Genomic DNA, 20,114 nt, shown 5'->3' with positions numbered 1-20,114 from the left:
ATTCAATATATCCTATATTCGAACCACAATAGATAATATCTCGGATCCGAATATTTTGGTTCCAAGCATATACATTCAACATTTTACTACAAAACAAAAAACTTGTTAATACAACCAAATTTCAAGTGACGTCAAAACTGGATCCCACTTGTGGACTACCCTGACGCAGATCGGTCACAGGTTCACTTGTTTCTATAATTCATTATTTTGATTGACACACACACAGAGCAGAGAAGAGAAGAAGCATTTAAAGAAGATTCACTGTTACTCTTTTGACCTTTCATTTATACAAAACTCCTTTACCTACCACCATCAGTTTCAGTTAAAATTCAGGAGATCCCATTCAAAATCGAATATGTATGTAGACATATGAAGCTTGTCCTCCACACCATTACTACCAATCATGGCAACATCTTATACAATATAAAACTCTTAACCGTTCTCGGATCGTTACATCAAGCCAGTTGTACAAAATTAGAGACCTAAACTCAAGAAACGATAAATGAAAACCCAAATATGATTGAATGGTTTTTCATTCCATCAACACAAGTATATTTGCTACGAGAGTTCTCTGTTTCTGTGGATAGGTCTATCAATACTATCAGATGAATGTAACGTACCTGGTAAACAATATATGACATGTAATTCTGACTGGAAAAGGCGGCTTTCGAATGTATTATAGATCTATGTATCTTAATTTCTACCATCCACATCGAATCCAGCACCTGTCCAACCTCCTCTCCCTTTGTTCATGATTCCAATTCCTCTTCCCCTTCCTTGAATCTGTGGTTTCTTTTTCGATTTTGATTCTCCTTCCGCTGTTGCTGGCCTCTGTCCATGTTCTTTACCTTCTTCCTCCTTCCCCTGGTTATTTTCTGGTTTTTCCGGGTGTGTCTGATTACCACTGGGTGCTGGTGAGCTGTCTACTACAGATTTAGTCTCTGGTTCTTGGACCTATAAATGGAACACAATCAGAAATATATATAACATCTTTCAAGTATCCACTGATTGCCAAGCAACTAGATTTGTTTCCTCATGTAACAGTTGCAAAGTATCTACTGTGGTTAACAACATACTGATGCAGGAATTATCTGGTGTCTCTACAGTTAAGACTAAGTTGTGTTACCAGAGACAAATTGAATGTGAACTAGAAGGAGAGATTGTTTACTTGCTGAACAGAAGTAGATGATCTATTTGGATTCAGCGCTTCTAGTCTCCTTTTCAATTCCTCAAGTCTGGCGTACTGCGTATTGCTGCTTTCTTGTACCTACATATACAATTTACAAAAGACAGTAACTCGAATGTTTCTCAAAAGAGAAGAAATTAATTCTCGTTATCAGTTTTTCAGAAAATATATATACCAGACGGTTTAAATCTTCACAAAGACTCTGTTTTGCTGCTTCTTCATCCTTCACAACTTTTGATGCTGCTTCAAATGCCTAAAAAGAGAAAGAGGTTAAATTAACAATCTCTAGACCTCAAAGGTCGGGTTAAACAATCTGAAGAAGAGTTGAATTCCTATATATCACAGCATGACATGAAACAGGATACTCCAGCATTGGCAAGTAAAAAACAACAACGTAGAAGAACTTCTTCAGAAGGAAACTTAAGCAAAAGTTCATCTACTCAGCTATCTTTAAAGGTATAATTATGAGACCATGATATCTGAAATGTCCATTGATATGACTTATTCTGCTAATGGGGCAAAAAACAGGCAATAGAAAATGTTCACATCAACCGATAACTAACTCTACGTGCAATGTGAGAAGTCAGAAAAAAAACATGACAGGAGAAAACGCTTAGCTACATAAATCAAGAAAGAGAGATAAACCTTTCGTGCTTCTTCTTCTTTCAACTTAGCAACATGGATTTTTTCAGTTGCGATTTCAATTTTCTTTCTCAAGTGTTCCATTGCTTTGAGTATTGACAATAAAAGAAAACAAGAAAGTTAAATCAACAAGACTGTTCCATCTAACAAAACAATGTCATCAAATTGATGAAAAAGCAATGAACTAGCCCAAACCTGCTTTCTTAGGTCCAGCAGTGAGTTTCATTTCCATAGTAAGGTTTCCGAATTCCCTTTCTACATCCCTAATCTTTGTATAGTTCTCCTCAATGTATCTACCAAGATGATGAAACATAGATATACTCAATTATCATCCTTCTTCCCAACAAACGAAACAACTACATTCACATTCCTAAAGCATCAAACAAAATCCCAGAATCAGAAACAAAACAAGTACTTACTTCCTCAACTGAACTTGCTCTTCCGCGATTATCTGATTCAGAACAAAAAAAAATCATCAAATGGCGTTCAGTAAAACAACAGCGAATCACACGAAGATACATACATCAAACGAATCGAGAGAGTGATTTTGTACCTTCTCTGTGTAAGCAATAACAGGAGCTTCTCTAGCAAGACCATCAGGTCCGATCTCAGCCTTCAGTTTTGGATCCGAAGCCATCATCTGTTCTTCTCTCAAACTTCCAAAAATCAGATGCTCCGATTTCGTCGTCTTCTTCCTCGATTTCAAAATCTCACATTACAGTTTGACGTGATTTGCGTGTAGTTCCAACTCCTCCTCACTCTGGTTTGGATCGAGGGGAAGTGATGGAGAACGTGAGAATCGTCCCCCTGATTTTTAATTTTGACGGCGAAAACGAAAAAGTTTAAAGTTCGTTAAACTTTCACTACAGACTTAACGTCCCTTTCTCAACGCCGTCAATATTGTGAAATGTCGGTTATACCCATTTCCCAATTAAGTTTGACTTCAAAAAGGTATCACGTGCTACTCACGTTGAGGAGGAACCTGTGGTGAACCTCCTCGTAAACCGTAAACCGGTTATTTTTTACTAACAATTAAATTAATGGTTCACGAGACCTGTCGGTTTGCGTCAAAGAGTGTGTGTCGTCCTTGATTCAATAAAAACGGCAAGCAGTTTACAAAATGAGAAATAGTTGTTGTTCCTTATATGTAGTTGTAGAGTCTTGTAGAAACCTAACTTGAACATAAAACCAAACCACCCCAATACTAAAACTCCGGGAGATCAACAAACTAAAAACACACACACAACATTTTTGAGTTCCTACAAACTGGGGAAAAAGATTTAAACCAACAAAAATACAGTAAAAAGGTAATGAATTGATACATTCAAAAGAGAGAGAGACTCGTGAAGCATTTTAGGAGCGAGGAGAAGGAGAAGAAGAAGATGATAGGAGGTTTTGAACAGCATCCATGCTAGGCATAGCTGGAATCGCTCCTCTCTCTGTTACTGTAATGGCTCCACAAGCGTTTGCAAATAGAAGTGCCTCTCTTAGTTTCTTCTCATCCTGCAAAATTTCACATAGTTTAACACCAATGGTTCGGATTCAGTCTAGCTTAAAAGCCACAGAAGGTGAGTAAGTAAGTAAAGCACCTTGAGAATAGTGAGATCAGAAGCTAAGCTGTTCAATAGACCGCTCACGAATGCATCTCCTGCACCTGTTGTGTCCACCGGCTTCACCTTTACTCCACTAACTCTACCTTTAAACTCCTACAAGAAAATATACAGCTACAAGAATAAGTAATCTGATATCCATTGATATAGAAGAAGAAGTTTTAGAAAAAAGAGAAAGCAAACCTGAGTGTAGTATCTACAGCCATTAGGTCCTTCTGAAACAACGAGAAGCTTGAGATTGGGATGAAAGAGCTTTTGCAACACCACATCATCATCATAAGGATCATCTCCACCAGTCAGGAATGTGATCTCGTCCTCACTAATCTGAGAAACTCTCAGACAAAAACTTGTGTCAGTTCAAGTACTACTAGGGATGATGATCTGATCTTCTACCTTAACTTGGGAGTAAAAAATATCATAGATACCTTTATCACATCTGCAAAGTTCCAAATACTCATGATCTCTTTCCTTGCAGCGTCTTCTGATGGCCACAACGGCAATCTCAAATTCGGATCATAAGACAAGAGACTCCCTGAAGCTTTAGCGATTTTCATAGCTGCAAGCTGAGTGGAACGGCAAGGCTCCTCAATCAAACTGATAGAACCATAATGAAAGATCTTGGCCTGTAATCAAACAAAACAAACCAGTGGACTTAAGTCTCTCATTCCAAAATGTGGTTCCAAGTAACTAAAAGATCTAATCTTACCTTTTGGATTAGGTTCTTGTCAAGTTCAGATTCCAAGAGAAGCATATCAGCACTAGGGTGCCTGAAGAACAAAAACTCCCTCTCTCCATCAGCTCTTAACGTGACAAAGGCGAGCGCTGTCCTTGCATTGTGATCAAATCTCATTCCAGAGTTGTCAACATTGTTCAGCCTAAGAATATCAGCTAACATTCTTCCAAACTCATCATCACCAACCTAAATTTTTTCCAAACAAGATCAAAAACTAAGATTGGTTCCAAAAACAAGAGCCCTATGACTGAAGATCAAACTATTATATGAGTCAAACCTTTCCAATGAAAGCAGAAGAGCCACCAAGTCTAGAGACACCAACAGCTACATTAGCAGGAGCTCCTCCAGGAGCTTTCTTGAAAGCTGGTGCTTCAGCCAGTGAAACACCTCCCACCGTTGGAACAAAATCAATCAACATCTCACCAAAACAAACCACAAGAGTTTCTGAATCTTTTGTATCAATCGTTAGATTCTTGAGATTCCCTATTACCAGAAGACAAAGACATGCAAATCAAAAATTCGAATTCAAACAACTTAAAAAAAAGTTCCTTGTTTTTTGTCAATCAAACATATAACACAAGATGAACAGAGAGAGAGATCTATAGAACAAAAACCCAAGAAGATATATGATCAAAGAACAAAGCTTTAAGGCATAAACAATAAACCCAGATACTTAATTCCATTAAAACGAAAAACCCAATTCGAATCCAGCTTGTTAAAGATCACTCGAGAGCGTCAGATCAAGAACAAAAGAAAGGTTTCGAAAAACGAACCTGAGATGGCGTTCTCACCCATTTTTTTCGATACAAGGAGAGATCTTCAGATTTCGAAAAAAGACTAAAACGGAAGGAAACAGAGAGGGATCTAAGAAGGAACAGAGAGAGAACGAGCGAGAAGAGAGAAGAAAAGATTTGAAAATTTGTGTGCTTTTGTTTTTTTCTGTTTTGGTAATTGTTAGTAGAGATGAAGAGACGAAGTTGGTTATGTATTAGTAAGGTTTCATGATGACGTCACCGAATATCTATGAATCGACAAACAAAAAAACAAAAAAACAAAATAGATATTAACGTTAAAAAGTTGATGTCACAAAGAAACAAAAAATAATGGGAAATTTTTTTGCAACGTGTTCACCAAGTGAAACTTAAAACCTTCCTAAAAATTCAATTTTCCGGTAAACAGTGTATTTTTTAATGTTTTAAAAATCGTAGCTTAATTCATTCACAGATTCAGTGTAATACTAATATATAACCTATAGTATTTTATATATATATATGATGAAAAAATTGCGTGCTTAATGTGGCTGGCATGAAACATGATTTGGGTGTTATATATTTTCCCGTGAAGTACGATTAGAGAGAATGAGAGAAGCCTCGTTCTTTGGATGACAAGAAATAGAAACATCCGTTCGTGATTTTCTTTTGTTTAGTTGTTATGTCTGTTTTTCTTTTTTTTCCTAAAAATTCTCGTTAAATTAGAAGAGATTACAAGAAGCTTAAGAGAAATACTGATAGATTTACAAGTTGATGGACGTTCTTTATTAAATGAATAGTTACGAAAGCAGAATCTTGAACTTGGAAATGAATATGCTGCTGCTGCCTACTAGAGTTGACTTGTTGCTAAGTGAGATGAAGAGGTGGCCAGGTGGGGTTGGGGTATTATTCCGAAGATTTGTCTAAAAGTCACGACGAAACGATACATGAATATTTGTAATTATATATATTTTCATATAGTTTTCTGCTAATAGTTAAGTGGATTGTTGTTATATTTTGAATTGGAGTGTGAGTTGTTGAGCTAGATGTACTCTGCTCTCGGTATGGTGTTCGGTTCACTAGTGGTGGATAAATTGGTTATCGGCAGAGAAGAAGTTGGGTTTCCAAAAGTTTGAAGAGGCCCAAGTAGAGGTCGAGTCGATCGAGACAGCCCAATTATTTGTGGGAGGCCATCGAAAATGGTGAAATGGTTAACGTTTCTTTTTGGAAAAGGTGTGTACCTTTGACTCGTAAAGAACTTCGATAAGCTCAGTGTATTGCTTGCTAAAAGGATTAAATATTTCTCGAATTAGCAACGTCGGTCCTCCTAATCTTAAAACTGACGAAAATCATGTGTTCCACTCCACATCATATTACATTATTAAAATTTGGGGCACACTAATTATTACAAAGTTTACAAGGCAATTTCTATCTCTCTCCCGAAATTACTAATGTTTGTGAGTGTGTTTTATCTCACATTTATAATGGAAGCTTGTAGTTTTTGATGAAGTCGTCAATTACCAAGAGAGTAAGTAGAGAGATATGCAATGGATAAAAAAAAAAAATTCAAATGATAACGAAAAATCAAGGCATGGAAGCTAGTGAAAATAAAACCATGAATCCTAAATTTCGGTTTGGTTATTCGGTTCCGGTTAATATGCCTATGCGCCTATGCCTGATGATATTTTCCCATCATATACGTTATCAAGATCGTAATTATGTTCTCACTCTAGTAGTATATATTCACATTTATTTTATAGAAGATCTTGCCATTATTCCACAAGCTACCAAATCTTTTTTTGCTACAAGTTCCAAACAACAGTTTTATTCGACAGACCCGAGAATATATAGTACTAATCGAATCGGTGACACGTGTACATGTATCCTCCAAACCGAAAAATAAATAAATAAAATAATACTCTCTGTAGTCTGTAGTGTGAGTCTCTGAAGATAAGCGAAGGCATTGGTACATGTGGATTCTGATTAAAACCCAAATTATCTTTACTTTCTCTCTTCCCCAGGATCCTCCTCCTCTTCACTCTTTTTTTTCTTAACGGACACTTCTCAGTTCTCTCACTGATCGATTCGAGATTCAACAATGGCGTCCACCTATGCGAGATTCGATACCGTATTCCTGTTTTCTAGATTCGCCGGCGCTAAGTATTCGCCGTTTTCGCCGTCACCGTCTCTTCTCTCTTCCGGATTTCAACTCAGAACCAAGCCGGCTTCTTCGCGATTGCAGTCAATTGTAGCTTTATCTTCATCTTCTGGGGCTGTCGTCGCCGGAACTGATAGCATTGAGGTTTTATTTCGTTCATCTCTCGCTGCGTTTATTTTCGAATTTTGAAAATTGTTTTTTTTTGTTATTGATTCGTTTTTGGCTTTTTAAAAAAAAAAAAAAAAAGATTAAATCGTTGCCGACGAAGCCTATCGAAGGTCAGAAGACTGGAACAAGCGGCTTACGGAAGAAGGTTATTGACTGTAATCGATCGTTTTTTTTTCCTGGATTTTAGGAATTTCTAGTGTTGGAGTAATTTGATTGCATTCGATTTTTTTTTTGTTAAGTTCAGGTTAAAGTTTTCATGGAAGAGAATTATTTAGCCAACTGGATTCAGGTTCTGATTTTGTAAACTCCGGTTTTGATTTGCAATTCTGAATTCATGTTTCTCTTTTTTTTTTTCAATGGTGAATAGTTTTAATCGTTTCTGTGGCTTAGGCATTGTTTAATTCATTACCACTTGAGGATTATAAGAACGCGACGTTGGTATTAGGAGGTGATGGTCGTTACTTCAACAAGGAGGCTTCACAGGTTACTTTTAGTATTTTTCAAAAGTTATATGTTGCTCAAGACTCATTTCATTTGTTGAAGCCGTGTGTTTTTTCTTACAGATCATTATCAAAATTGCTGCTGGGAATGGAGTTGGGACAATTTTAGTTGGAAAGTAAGTTTCATTAGCCATTTCTAGTTTCTTTTTTTTTGGATGATGAAATAAAATACTGAAAGATTGGTCTCCCTAGCTATTTGTATCTTTACGTAAGAATTAGCTTTGGGGGTTATTGAGCTACTCTGTCAGTTCGTCCTTAAGGTTTATATACTGATCAGGCTGTTTACCAAACACTTGTAGGGAAGGCATTTTGTCAACCCCAGCAGTTTCTGCTGTAATCAGAAAAAGAAAGGCAAGCTTTTCTACTTTTATCTTCTTAAAAAGTGCAACATCATTTTTCTATTTTCTCATATTTGTAATAATAATTTTCACAGGCAAATGGAGGATTTATTATGAGTGCAAGTCATAATCCTGGTGGACCTGAATATGACTGGGGTATCAAGGTGATATATCAGTGACATGCCTTTACATTCTTTTCATTTTTTAATCTGTAACCTTAGTATATGTGAAAAGTAGTAATTTAGATTATCTTTCATTATGTGTTGATATTTGGGTCTTCAACGACAATGGGTTATAGTGTTATTTACAATCAGCTTTTTGCTGGCAGATTAACTAATCACCTTATCCTATCTTTGTTAAATTCCAGTTCAATTACAGCAGTGGTCAGCCGGCTCCTGAATCCATTACTGACAAAATTTATGGAAATACACTTTCAGTAAGCATCTAGCCAAGTATTCCCTTCATGATCACTGAAATTGTGGTGTCCTGTCAAATTGTTTGTATAATGGGCTCTTCTCTGGTACACTATTCTAGATCTCTGAGATTAAGGTGGCAGAAATTCCCGACATTGATCTTTCTCAAGTTGGCGTTACCAAATATGGGAGTTTCAGTGTGGAAGTTATAGATCCCGTTTCCGACTACTTGGAGCTCATGGAGGTAAGAATACCCTCATATGCTTTTTTCTTTTTTTTGATATTGGGTTTGTTTGACATTAGACATGTGACATATATCCATGGTATTCTATGCAGGATGTGTTTGACTTTGATCTCATCAGAGGTCTTCTTTCAAGACCAGATTTTGGGTATGTTCTTACATATAAAGCCAACCAGGCTAGAAGTTTTTTAATGTCAGTTTTGGGTGTTGATGATCCTATTATATGCGCCTTCAGCCTGGTTGCAGATTCCTTCAACGTGCTAAGAACCGAAACTAGGCCACTGTTTGATGACTTTTTTATACGTTTGTTTCTTTCCTTGCCCTTTAGGTTCATGTTCGATGCCATGCATGCTGTTACTGGTGCTTATGCGAAACCAATATTTGTCGATAATCTTGGAGCCAAACCGGTATGTCTTGGACATTAAGATTAATATGTCATTATATTTTGGAACGTCTAGATATTTCAGATGTTGATGTTAAGCATGTTGTGTAGGATTCAATTTCCAACGGGGTTCCTCTGGAAGATTTTGGGCATGGCCATCCAGATCCTAATTTGACGTAAGCAACAACTGAAGAGACGTTTCACCACACTCACTTACAATGTAACTTCTATTAACCTTCTTAAATATAGATATGCAAAGGATTTGGTTGATGTCATGTATCGTGATGATGGACCTGATTTCGGAGCAGCAAGTGATGGTATGATTGTGGACATATATCTTTCAAATTTTCTTGTTCGTTTAGGAAAAGAAACATTGGCCCCGAATTTAGTCACCTTAGTGCATTTTTCTTGACAGGTGATGGTGACAGAAATATGGTTTTAGGAAACAAATTCTTTGTCACTCCTTCGGACTCTGTTGCTATCATCGCAGCCAATGCACAAGAAGCAATCCCATATTTCCGTGCTGGCCCTAAGGTGTGGACTGCTTTGCATAAAATGCTTTTCGTTATTTTCTATTAGATAGAGTGCCTTTTAAAGTTTATGGACATGGATTTTATGCTCAGGGGCTAGCACGCTCAATGCCAACAAGCGGTGCTCTTGATCGTGTTGCCGAGAAGTTGAAACTTCCTTTCTTCGAGGTCAACCATTTTAGTCAACCTATGGAATTCCAGATTTGCAACCTGATATATATCAGGAGAAAATTTTTTGACAAGGTAACTTGTTTTTTCTAGGTTCCCACCGGATGGAAATTTTTTGGAAATCTTATGGATGCTGGAAAACTGTCAATCTGTGGAGAAGAGAGCTTTGGTACAGGCTCTGATCACATCCGTGAAAAGGATGGCATATGGTACTCTCTTCCTTAAACATTATGTTCATTAGCAACTGGGTGAATGAATATGCGAAAAACCAACCATTTGACATGCAATGTTTTCATTATCTATGATAGTGGGCGTCTTAATGGCTTTATCATCACATATCAGTTTGTGAATGGTGTTTAAATCTATCCTGCATTGTATCATGGCTTTTTCAAAATTTATGATACTTTGATCTTTGGTAATCTGGTGAGTGAAACTCCCAAAATACTGACCTGAACCATCTGATAGTTTTTATTTTCTATAGCTGGAATCAACCATGAATTACTTCATCATTTAGCTATAGATTCGTTACTAAGACGTGTGTCATTTTAAATTGTTCCCGACTCAATCTTTGTAATCTATGCGTGCTGTTACTGAAGTTGGTTATCATGAAGCTTTCTACGTATATGGCTTTGTCAATCTCATTCCAGAGCTTTGGATATGCTACTCTGCTTTTATGTGGTAGGATGACTTTAACCTTGAATGACAGGGCTGTGTTGGCGTGGCTTTCGATCCTAGCTCATCGCAACAAGGACACGAAAGCAGGGGACAAGTTGGTCTCTGTTGCAGATGTTGTGAAAGAGTATTGGGCGACGTATGGAAGGAACTTCTTTTCCAGATATGACTATGAAGTAAGATTGTGTATGATTTTTCTAACATGTCTCTGAGTATTACATTTTACTGTAGAAACCCCTTAGTTTCTTATGACTGTGTGATCAGGAATGTGAATCTGAAGGAGCCAATAAAATGATAGAGTATCTTAGAGATATTGTGTCTAAGAGCAAGGCCGGTGAAAGTTATGGTTAGGTTCATCCCAGTCCATTTCTTTCTCCGCATTTAATAACTTATTTTTATTGTTCATAACAACTTTCATCTCTCAGGAAACTATGTCCTCCAGTTTGCAGATGACTTTTCATACACAGATCCTGTAAGTCTGACAATAAAAAATGTTAATGATGTTTCAACCATGCCTGTACTTTTAATATCCTGAGCAAGTTTCTACATTTCTGTTTAGGTTGATGGAAGTGTTGCATCCAAGCAAGGTGTTCGGTTTGTTTTCACGGATGGATCCAGAATCATATTTCGTTTATCCGTAAGTTGTAGATTCTTTTAAAATAAAATATGTAACACATTGGCCCGTACACAGTGACCTAACTTAGATTATTAATTTTTTTTTTTGTTCCAGGGAACTGGTTCAGCTGGTGCTACAGTTCGAATATACATTGAACAATTTGAGCCAGATGTTTCAAAGCATGATGTGGATGCACAAATAGCTCTAAAACCTTTAATTGGTTCGTTCTTGTTTTGTTTCGGGAGACTTAAAGATGCCTTATTCATGACTGTGGTAATAATTGATCTGGTTGTTCTGTAACAGATCTCGCATTGTCTGTATCAAAGCTGAAGGACTTCACAGGGAGGGAGAAGCCCACAGTCATTACATGAGGAAAAAACTATTCTGTGTCACATGGTCCTTTTTGAAAGGCAAGTTGGATTCCTGACTTCAGTTTTGTCTGCCATGTTTATTTAAAAATTCCAGGGCAATGAAATGCTTATCTGTGTAACATGTATAACTATATACGTCTTTCTACATAAATAAAAGGAGATATTTTCCTTCACCTGTGGAGTCATGATCTCCGATGATCATGGGCTATATAAGATAGAGACTATGTCGTAGAAAAGAATGCTTAGTGTAAAATATCTGGTATGCCAATGAAAGTATTCTATTTTCTTGTATCGCCTAGGCCCTAGACTACCTTACTGGATACTATATGCACAGTCATGTACCTATATGATGAAAAAAGTTGTCTCTTATGCTGCTTATTATTGGACTCGTGAATTCAATTGTTATCTCTTCCCTATTCTTGGTTGGTGTGTCTTTTTCTTCCGGGGAGACCAAGTGAATATTCAGTTGCAGGGACACAAGTAGATAAGAAAGCAAAGATTAGCTGTACTTGTTTTTTTGCAGTCGATGTATTTGCAGGCTCCTTTAGCTGACAAGTTTCAATGATAGAGACTATCTCCCAATGGCCCTTCAAAGACCAGTCCATTTGCTGTACAAGTAAGACTTCCACTATACACACACAAACACACACAGAGCCCAATATCATTTTTCTTGGTTATTTTTGTTTAGAATCTAGAAAGAAAAAGGAAAAAAAGGTAGGGAAGAAACTAGAACTCTTCCATTCCAGTATATTCAATGTGATTGGTTTGCTAACCAGGATTGTGAAGCACTTACTCGCCATGACCTAACAACATGTGTTTGAATAAAACACTTACCCACAAACATATTTACAGAGCTTCTTGGTAAATAAAGATATTTCCTTGTTAATTTTCTGATCCTGTCTATATCATTTTCTGTTATGCGCTCAATCGCCTGGGTCACATTCTAATATCCTAAACAGTGAGGGACATGCTTTTGGCGTTATTAGTGATAAAGTCATGTCTTTTTCTAGGGGAATCAAGAAACAAAGATCTATTGGAGATCATATCTGCTCCCTGATTGTCTAGTGTCATCAGTTAAGTACTCTCAATCTCTCTCCACTCAATAATGCCACAGGAGAGAAAGATAAAAAAAGAAGGTAATCTTTTTAAAAGTGGATAAACAAGAAAATGGAAGAGGAACTGTGTTGTATGTCCTAATGTGACTGACAAATCCGATGTCGAAACGTAGTCCATTCCTAGGGTCCAGCATTTGTTACTTCATCTATCCTTTTTGAAATTAGAAAGATAAAAAAAACTCTATTAACCACATATCCCCCTTGGTTCCCCACCTTCTTTATCTCTTTTGGTAATCCCATTTTTGTTTTCCTTGACCTGATCACTCTGTTCTCCCTCGGGTTTAACGGGTTAGCTCGGTTTCTGATCCATTCGTGTGGTGCCTCATGTATCTCTTGTGTAAGGTCTGTCTGGTCAATAGAACATTTGAGTTTTTCTTTGTACGGAACACAAGTGAAGAAGTAGGTCCTTTGGTTTGTTTGTTTGTTATCTGTTTTGGAGATATCAAACACTTACCTGCAATTTCCTGTTGTGTGTGATAAGAGTAGGAGAAGTTATAGTTTGATAGTGAGATTGTCATGTCAAAAGCAGGTTTTTTTCATCGTTTAGTGAAGGTAGGGAATCTATTTTAGTGGTTTATAAATAGAGACGCTAAGTGACAAGACAACAATACTTTTATGGGTTTTTTTTCTTTTTCTTTTTTTCCTAACTCTCTAACTTTTCTTCAGGTCTAGTTTTTTTATTGGCTCGTACATGGAAAGTAAAATATAATGCTCGCTTTTGACCTCTCTTTTATTTCTAACTTTACATCATTTTGTCTTTTTTTTTTGGGTTGCTACGTTTTTTTCTATTTACGTCAATTTCTTATAATCATTTCGGTTTGAATTCCAGAAATAGAAAATGTACAGATATCTCAACCCGAGAAAAGAATAAATATGAACGTAACAAGTGTTGCAAACACATCACTAACACCTGCCTTACCGTACCTAACCCGAATCGTAACACAAGTTATTCTAAATTGATAATAAAAAATTTCAGATACTTCTTTGTATGACTTTTCTTGAGTTTGGTATTCTGTAATAGAATCGATGGACCCTAAAAACTTTGGACGTCTTTATTTGTCATGACTCTGTGACTCAGGACTAGTGAATTTTGGTACTTCTTTTGTTTTCGTTGTTGATTAATATGCGTCACCTCAAATTTAATTTTCACTTTATTTATTTATTTATCTCATTTTATATTTTTCAAATATTTGGTCATAATAACATTCTTTATGAGGATGACTTCTTGTTGTTTTTTTTTTTAGTGAAAAATATGACTATGTTCTTGAATTAACCATACAACAAAGGGAAGAAGAGTCGAAACCCGTCAGAGGCGTCGACAGGGGGAGTGAAATCTCTCCGGTCAAGTATGTAAAGATTGGTTTTATCTTATTATCTTTGATTTCTAAATTAGGAGTTTGATTAAGATTGGTAGATTAGATTAAGAGGGAAATGAAATGATGTATGGTAAATAACTTACGTATAGTTGACCCTTGTTTTGGGCTTAAGACTCTCTAATTCTAAAAGAGTTTTCGTTTCTTCTAGAATTTAGAGCTCCAGCGTGGAAAAACACTTTCCCTTTTAGCTTTTTCTACCCGATTAAGTCGTTTGGTCCTGTTTGTAACCCTTTTCTTCCTCAAAACTTGTTTATCTATCTGTTCTTCGCAAAGGAATAGTAGATCGAGTTCTTGTTTGGTCGAAATTGGCTTTTCTCTTCTCGGGTTCTTGAAGATTGAAGTGTGTTGTGGATAAAGCGGTGTGGTTTCAGTTAAAATTATCGGTCTCAGATTGCAAGAAGATGTCGGTAGCTATGGATAAAGCCTTGATGGCCATGTCTCTTGAAGAAGATGATGTTCCATTCAATCTTCCGGATCTACCAGAGTTCAGTTCGTGTGAACGCAACGCTATGAGTTTGGTTGGTAGAATTTTAAACCCAAATTGTCAATCAGTTGCGGGAGCGATTCATGAATTACCTAGGAAATGGCAGAAATACGACAAGGTCAGAGGAATAGCTTTGTCAAAAGAGAAATTCCAGTTTATCTTCTCTAGTGAACACGACTTGGAGGATGTACTTCACAAAGGTTTTCACAATGTTAACGAATGGGGTGTAGTGGTTGAAAGATGGTCTGAGATCCCGCCGGAAAACTCTCTCCAATATGTACCGCTTTGGGTGCAAATCCGCAATCTTCCAATAAATCACTATACAGCTCCTGCGATTACATCAATTGGAGAGATTGTCGGTCAAGTTCTTAAAGTGGCTTTCGACCCAGATCTTACCCAAGCAAACCCTTATGTTAGAGTCCAAATCAAATTTGATGTATCAAAGCCACTAAGGAAGTCAAAGGTTATAGGCCTCCCACATAATCAGTCTGTAGAAATCTTCTTCCATTACGAAAGGGTTCAAAAGAGATGCTACTCTTGCCAACGTCTCACCCATGAGATGTCGTTATGTCCTTTAGTGGTAAAGGCAACCCAAGAATCTCAGATGAATAGAAGAAGAGGGGAGCCTACTCAGAAACAAAAGCCTGCGCCTGTCCTGAAGGAGTCTGACCCACTATTTGGAGTGCTAGGCGAACACCAAGTTGGACTGAACCCCCTTTCAGGTCGTCCTCGTATTGCCACTGAAATCTTGGAAGGGATGAGGCAGTACCTATTGACGGCAAATGGTGAAGAATTGTCTGTAAAGGAAGAGAGAGTTAAAAAATCAGTAGCAGAGGCTGAAAAATCTCCATTTACTCAAAAATCTGCTCTCAGTTTGGAACCTGTTCCTCTAATATCGCATGAGGTGGATATCGGGAAAGGTCTCGTGTTTGGTTACGACTCTGATCTATCTTCTCCACATCACCAAAAAAACAAGCAGGGGGGCATTTCCAGTCAGGGAGGTTCCCCAAATCCGGCTGAGGAGTATGGTTCTTCGGAGGGCAGACTTTATGAGAACTCTGGTCGAGAGGCCTCAGGATCCTCTTTTACTTCTGGTGCTCTTCAGACTAGTTCTTCGGTGTATAGGATAGGCTTCTCTGAAGCTGGTCCTTCCGGCTCTAGTCTGAAAAATAAAAATCCCCGGAAAAGGAATCAGAAGAAAGCTAGAGTGTTAAAAGGAAGGAACAAGGATCTGAATAAGGAAGAAGTGATAAAAAATCCTGGAGCAGCGAAGGGAGTTCTGAAAAAGAGGAGGGCAGATAATGATCTGGAAGGTGTTTCCAGTGCTGGAAGAGCAAGAGCACCATTGATAGTCCCAAAGGAGGGACTGTCGCACATCTGATGCGACTTATGAGCTGGAACTGCCAAGGATTGGGGCGGCCTCAAGAATTGACAGTTCCTCGTCTCATGGAGATGCGAAAAGAGCATTTCCCTGAGATTCTGTTTCTCATGGAGACAATGAATTGTAAAAATGTTTTGGTAGATATTCAAGTGTGGCTGGGGTATGATAATGTATATACGGTGGATCCAATTAACACTTGTGGGGGTCTCGCCATTTTTTGGAAGAAGAATGTAGATATTTCGGTTATATATGAGGACAAAAATGTTCTAGACTTATCTGTACAGTTCGGTGGCTACAGTTTTTTCCTTACGGGTGTTTATGGGAACCCAAATGCTACGCTAAGACATCAGGTGTGGGAAAGACTAACAAGGATTGGCATAGCTAGGAAAGGGGCATGGTGTATGATGGGGGATTTTAACGAGATCCTAAACAACTCAGAAAAACAAGGAGGGCCAAAGAGAAGTGAGTCTACTTTTCTAGATTTCTCTACAATGCTTACAGACTGTGGCATGCGCGAGTTAACCAGTACGGGGAATAGCTTCACATGGGGAGGGCGTAGAGGTACTTTGTGAATCCAATGTAAGCTAGACAGATGTTTCGCCAATAAAGATTGGCTATCCTTCTTCCCAGGAGCTAGCCAAGCTTTTCTACCTAAACGAGGATATGATCATAGACCTGTTTTGGTTAGTCTTCTCTCATCTCAAGAGTCTTACAGGGGATCTTTTAAATTCGATAAGAGAATGCTACACAAGCCTTGGGTAAAGGAAGCTGTGAGCATAGCATGGAATCAGTTTACACCGCGTCATGAAGCTCTGGTATCCGAAAGAATCAGGAATTGTCGAAGAGCTCTCAGCAAGTGGAAGAAGGTCAACAACCTAAACTTAAAAGAAAAAATTATCTCTATTCAAAACGAGTTGGAGGCGGTTCATTCTTCCTCTTCTCCCTCCTCTGAGAGGTTGAGATTCCTGAAAAATAAGCTGGTTGAAGCAAATAGAGAGGAGGAATCGCACTGGCAACAGAAAAGTAGAGCAAACTGGGTGCTTGAAGGTGACAAAAACACCAAATACTTCCATGCATCGGTCAAACAAACGAGATCCAAGAATGGGTTAGATAAACTACAAGACCCAAATGGAGTAATGCATTGTTCTGAAGCGTCAAAAGGTGATGTCGCGGCTACTTATTTTCAGAATTTGTTTACATCGTCTCATCCGGTGGATATCAATTCTATGCTGGAAGGGTTAGAACCTAGAGTTTCGATGGGGATGAATCAAGCGTTGCTTGAGAGAGTCACAAAAGAAGAGATCAAGCAAGCTGTGTTCTCCATCAATCCATCTCGCGCTCCTGGGGCCGATGGAATGACAAGCTTATTCTTCCAACAATATTGGGATGTTATTGGTCCTCAGGTCATTTTGGAGGTAACAGCTTTCTTCGAAACTGGTGAGTTTCCAAAAGAGTGGAATTATACCCAGTTATGTCTCATTCCAAAAAAAGCAAAGTCTACGCTAATGAGTGACCTCAGACCTATCAGCCTTTGTTCTGTCCTGTATAAGGTGATAGCAAAGATCATTATGGCAAGACTCCAACCTATAATGTCTGAGATAGTCTCACCAAACCAGTCGGCCTTTGTTCCGGAGAGATTAATATCAGACAACATTCTTATTGCTCATGAGGCAGTCCATGCTCTAAGGACTCATAAGGAAATCTCAAAAACTTCGATGGCTGTGAAAACAGATATGTCCAAGGCTTACGACCGCATGGAATGGGATTATCTTGAAGCTCTGTTATCTGCTCTAGGTTTCGATGCGAGGTGGATTCAATTGGTAATGTTCTGTGTAAGAACAGTCACTTATACAGTGTTAATAAACGGGCAACCTTTTGGTCTCATTAACCCAAAGAGAGGGCTCCGGCAGGGGGACCCTCTTTCTCCAGCTTTGTTTGTGCTTTGTGCTGAAGGGCTTACCCACCTTTTGAATAAAGCTGAAATGGAGGGTAAAATCTCGGGTATACAGTTCTCTCCTGAAGGTCCGGCGATCCATCATCTCTTTTTTGCTGACGATAGCCTCTTCCTGATTAAAGCATCAGTTGATGAGGGTCATGCTCTTAAGCTTATCTTAGGCTCTTTTGGTGATGCAACTGGTCAACAAATCAACTTGGACAAGTCTTCCATAACTTTTGGAGAGAAGGTTGAACAGCAAACAAAAGGTTTAATCTCTGAGAATCTCGGTATCACAAAAGAAGGGGGAGCTGGAACGTATTTAGGACTGCCTGAATGTTTCAGTGGATCCAAAGTGGAAATGCTCAATTATATCTCAGAGAGATTAAAATCAAGAATGTCAGGATGGTTTGCTAGAACTCTGTCCCAGGGAGGTAAGGAGATCCTTCTCAAATCAGTAGCCATGGCAATGCCAGTGTATGCCATGTCTTGTTTCAAGCTTCCAAAAAAGACATGTGAGACCTTAACTTCAGCTATGTCGGCTTTTTGGTGGAACTCCATAGAAGATAAAAGAAAGATGCACTGGATTGGGTGGGATAAGCTATGCATACCAAAACATCTAGGAGGCCTCGGGTTTAAGGACATTCAAATTTTTAACCAGGCTCTCCTTGCAAAACAAGCCTGGAGGATAATGCAAGATAAAGACTGTTTGTTTGCCAGGTTTTTCAAGAGCAGATACTTCCCAGATACTGATTTCCTCAGTGCAGTGATGGGTGACAGACCTTCTTATGCCTGGCGAAGTATTTCCCACGGTAGAGAATTGTTGAAGAGAGGGCTTAGACAAATGGTTGGTGATGGGACATCCATCTCGGTCTGGACGACAAGGTGGATTCTGGACGGTGTGATGCGAGCTCCGCTCATGAAAAACATCATTTTCGACTTAGACCTTATGGTTAATGATTTGTTAGATCCTCTTTCTCATTCATGGGATTTGACAAAACTGCATTACCATTTCTTTCCAAGGGATGTTGAGCTTATTCTCAGAACCAAACCAGTAAGGTCTTCAGAGGATTATATGATCTGGGAGCATACAAAGAGTGGAGCATATTCTGTGAAATCTGGTTATTGGTCAGAATACCAAAGAGAAAAGATCGAGCTGTTAAGAGAAGCACTGATGCAACCTTCGATTCTCCCTATAAAGGAGAAGATATGGAAATGCAATACAGCTACAAAGATCAAAAATTTCATGTGGAAAGTTGTAAGTGGAGCAATCCCCGTGGCTGATAAGATGATAGCGAGGGGACTTAAAGTGGATTCAAGATGCCAAAGATGTGGGATAGAGGGGGAATCGAGCAATCATGTCCTTTTCACGTGTACTATTGCCAAACAGGTTTGGGCTCTTTACAACTATCCCTCACCACCCAGTGGCTTTGATCAAGGTTCTGTGTTTCAGAACTTTTACTACCTCTTCCTCATGAGCACAAATCTAAGTGTCTCTCGGGAAACAAGGAAAGCTTTCCCTTGGATTCTTTGGCAGCTGTGGAAAAACCGAAATCTCTTCGCCATTGAGGGAAGAGGGTTCTGCACTTTAGCTACCACTTTAAAGATCAGAGATAACGTCTCTCAGTGGTTCCAGGCGCACGCTGAGGCTGAGATTTCAACCGAGGTATCAAGGTCAAATAGTGTTGTTGTTAAAAAGAAATGGTCCCTCCCCCCAAACGAATGGCTCAAATGTAATATGGCGTCTTCGTGGGATAAAGATTCAAAGTCGGGGGGAGCAGCCTGGGTTTTAAGGAACGAAAGAGGAGACACGGTTTTGCACAGTAGAAGATCCTTTGCCACAGTTTCTGGTAAAATGGATGCTAGCCTACAGTGCTGGTTATGGACTATAAATAGTTTGAAAAGTCATAATCTCTCAAAGATTATCTTCGCTTCGGAGGATAGTGCTTTGGTAGGAGCGGTTACTAGGCCTCCAGCCTGGCCATCTTTCAAGGCACAGTCCTCACAAATATCTGAAGCTCTTCGAGATTTATCTGAATGGAAGGTTTTTTTGGAAAATAGAAGTTCAAATCTCGCGGCTCACTTGATTGCAAAGAGTGTCACGAGAGAGGATCGTCGCCAATCGTATGTAGCTAGGGGTTTCCCTTCTTGGCTTGCTCAGCTGTTCGATTCTGAGAAATCAAATGTGCTTTGAGAGATCTTTGATAGGCTACTATGATTGTTTCTGCTCCTTTTTGGTTGGGTTCTGGTGATATGAGCGGGGCTACTAAAAGCCGTATATTTGTAAACTCTTTTATTCAGTAATATAAATCTTCTAAAGAGAAAAAAAAAAAAAAAAAAAAAAAAAA

The 20,114-nt window shown here is 38.5% G+C and overlaps 3 protein-coding genes across 3 annotated transcripts; 1 reads left to right on the top strand and 2 right to left on the bottom strand.

Moving 5' to 3' along the window:
* Window positions 392-2,668, bottom strand: LOC104726727. The gene is made up of 7 exons (XM_010445661.2): window positions 2,382-2,668; window positions 2,248-2,279; window positions 2,024-2,121; window positions 1,832-1,914; window positions 1,362-1,439; window positions 1,169-1,267; window positions 392-954 (listed from the first exon to the last, which is right to left on the bottom strand). Exons 1-7 carry the CDS (start codon window positions 2,466-2,468, stop codon window positions 694-696), a joined length of 738 nt encoding a protein of 245 aa, XP_010443963.1. The 5' UTR covers window positions 2,469-2,668; the 3' UTR covers window positions 392-693.
* Window positions 2,941-5,146, bottom strand: LOC104726718 (probable fructokinase-7). The gene is made up of 7 exons (XM_010445651.2): window positions 4,945-5,146; window positions 4,449-4,654; window positions 4,145-4,357; window positions 3,864-4,061; window positions 3,622-3,762; window positions 3,418-3,534; window positions 2,941-3,331 (listed from the first exon to the last, which is right to left on the bottom strand). The coding sequence occupies exons 1-7, from the start codon at window positions 4,964-4,966 to the stop codon at window positions 3,182-3,184; spliced, it is 1,047 nt and encodes a 348-aa protein (XP_010443953.1). The 5' UTR covers window positions 4,967-5,146; the 3' UTR covers window positions 2,941-3,181.
* On the top strand, window positions 6,856-11,650 carry LOC104726709 (phosphoglucomutase, chloroplastic). Its single transcript, XM_010445638.2, has 22 exons — window positions 6,856-7,222; window positions 7,326-7,391; window positions 7,491-7,535; window positions 7,637-7,729; window positions 7,810-7,862; window positions 8,046-8,097; window positions 8,180-8,248; window positions 8,452-8,520; window positions 8,619-8,741; window positions 8,834-8,886; window positions 9,067-9,145; window positions 9,232-9,296; window positions 9,370-9,437; window positions 9,536-9,654; window positions 9,744-9,818; window positions 9,912-10,027; window positions 10,525-10,666; window positions 10,755-10,836; window positions 10,916-10,962; window positions 11,050-11,127; window positions 11,221-11,326; window positions 11,410-11,650. The coding sequence occupies exons 1-22, from the start codon at window positions 7,019-7,021 to the stop codon at window positions 11,475-11,477; spliced, it is 1,872 nt and encodes a 623-aa protein (XP_010443940.1). The 5' UTR covers window positions 6,856-7,018; the 3' UTR covers window positions 11,478-11,650.

The sequence above is a fragment of the Camelina sativa genome, chromosome 2 (genome assembly GCF_000633955.1).
Source record: "Camelina sativa cultivar DH55 chromosome 2, Cs, whole genome shotgun sequence".
NCBI classification, from domain to species: domain Eukaryota; kingdom Viridiplantae; phylum Streptophyta; class Magnoliopsida; order Brassicales; family Brassicaceae; genus Camelina; species Camelina sativa.
The sequence above is the reverse complement of the archived record's forward strand: the minus strand, read 5'-3'. Positions and strand labels throughout refer to the sequence as shown.

Coding starts and splice junctions, on each gene's coding strand:
- LOC104726709 (XM_010445638.2), top strand. CDS start 7,019: ATGGCGTCCACCTATGCGAGATTCGATACCGTATTCCTGTTTTCTAGA. Junction 8,887..9,066: donor CTTTCAAGACCAGATTTTGG/GTATGTTCTTAC, acceptor CTTGCCCTTTAG/GTTCATGTTCGATGCCATGC. Junction 9,655..9,743: donor ATTTCCGTGCTGGCCCTAAG/GTGTGGACTGCT, acceptor TTTTATGCTCAG/GGGCTAGCACGCTCAATGCC.
- LOC104726718 (XM_010445651.2), bottom strand. CDS start 4,966: ATGGGTGAGAACGCCATCTCAG. Junction 3,535..3,621: donor GCTGTAGATACTACACTCAG/GTTTGCTTTCTC, acceptor ATTTTCTTGTAG/GAGTTTAAAGGTAGAGTTAG. Junction 3,332..3,417: donor CTGATCTCACTATTCTCAAG/GTGCTTTACTTA, acceptor GAAATTTTGCAG/GATGAGAAGAAACTAAGAGA.
- LOC104726727 (XM_010445661.2), bottom strand. CDS start 2,468: ATGATGGCTTCGGATCCAAAACTGAAGGCTGAGATCGGACCTGATGGT. Junction 2,122..2,247: donor GAGCAAGTTCAGTTGAGGAA/GTAAGTACTTGT, acceptor TCATCTTGGTAG/ATACATTGAGGAGAACTATA. Junction 1,268..1,361: donor GTGAAGATTTAAACCGTCTG/GTATATATATTT, acceptor TTGTATATGTAG/GTACAAGAAAGCAGCAATAC.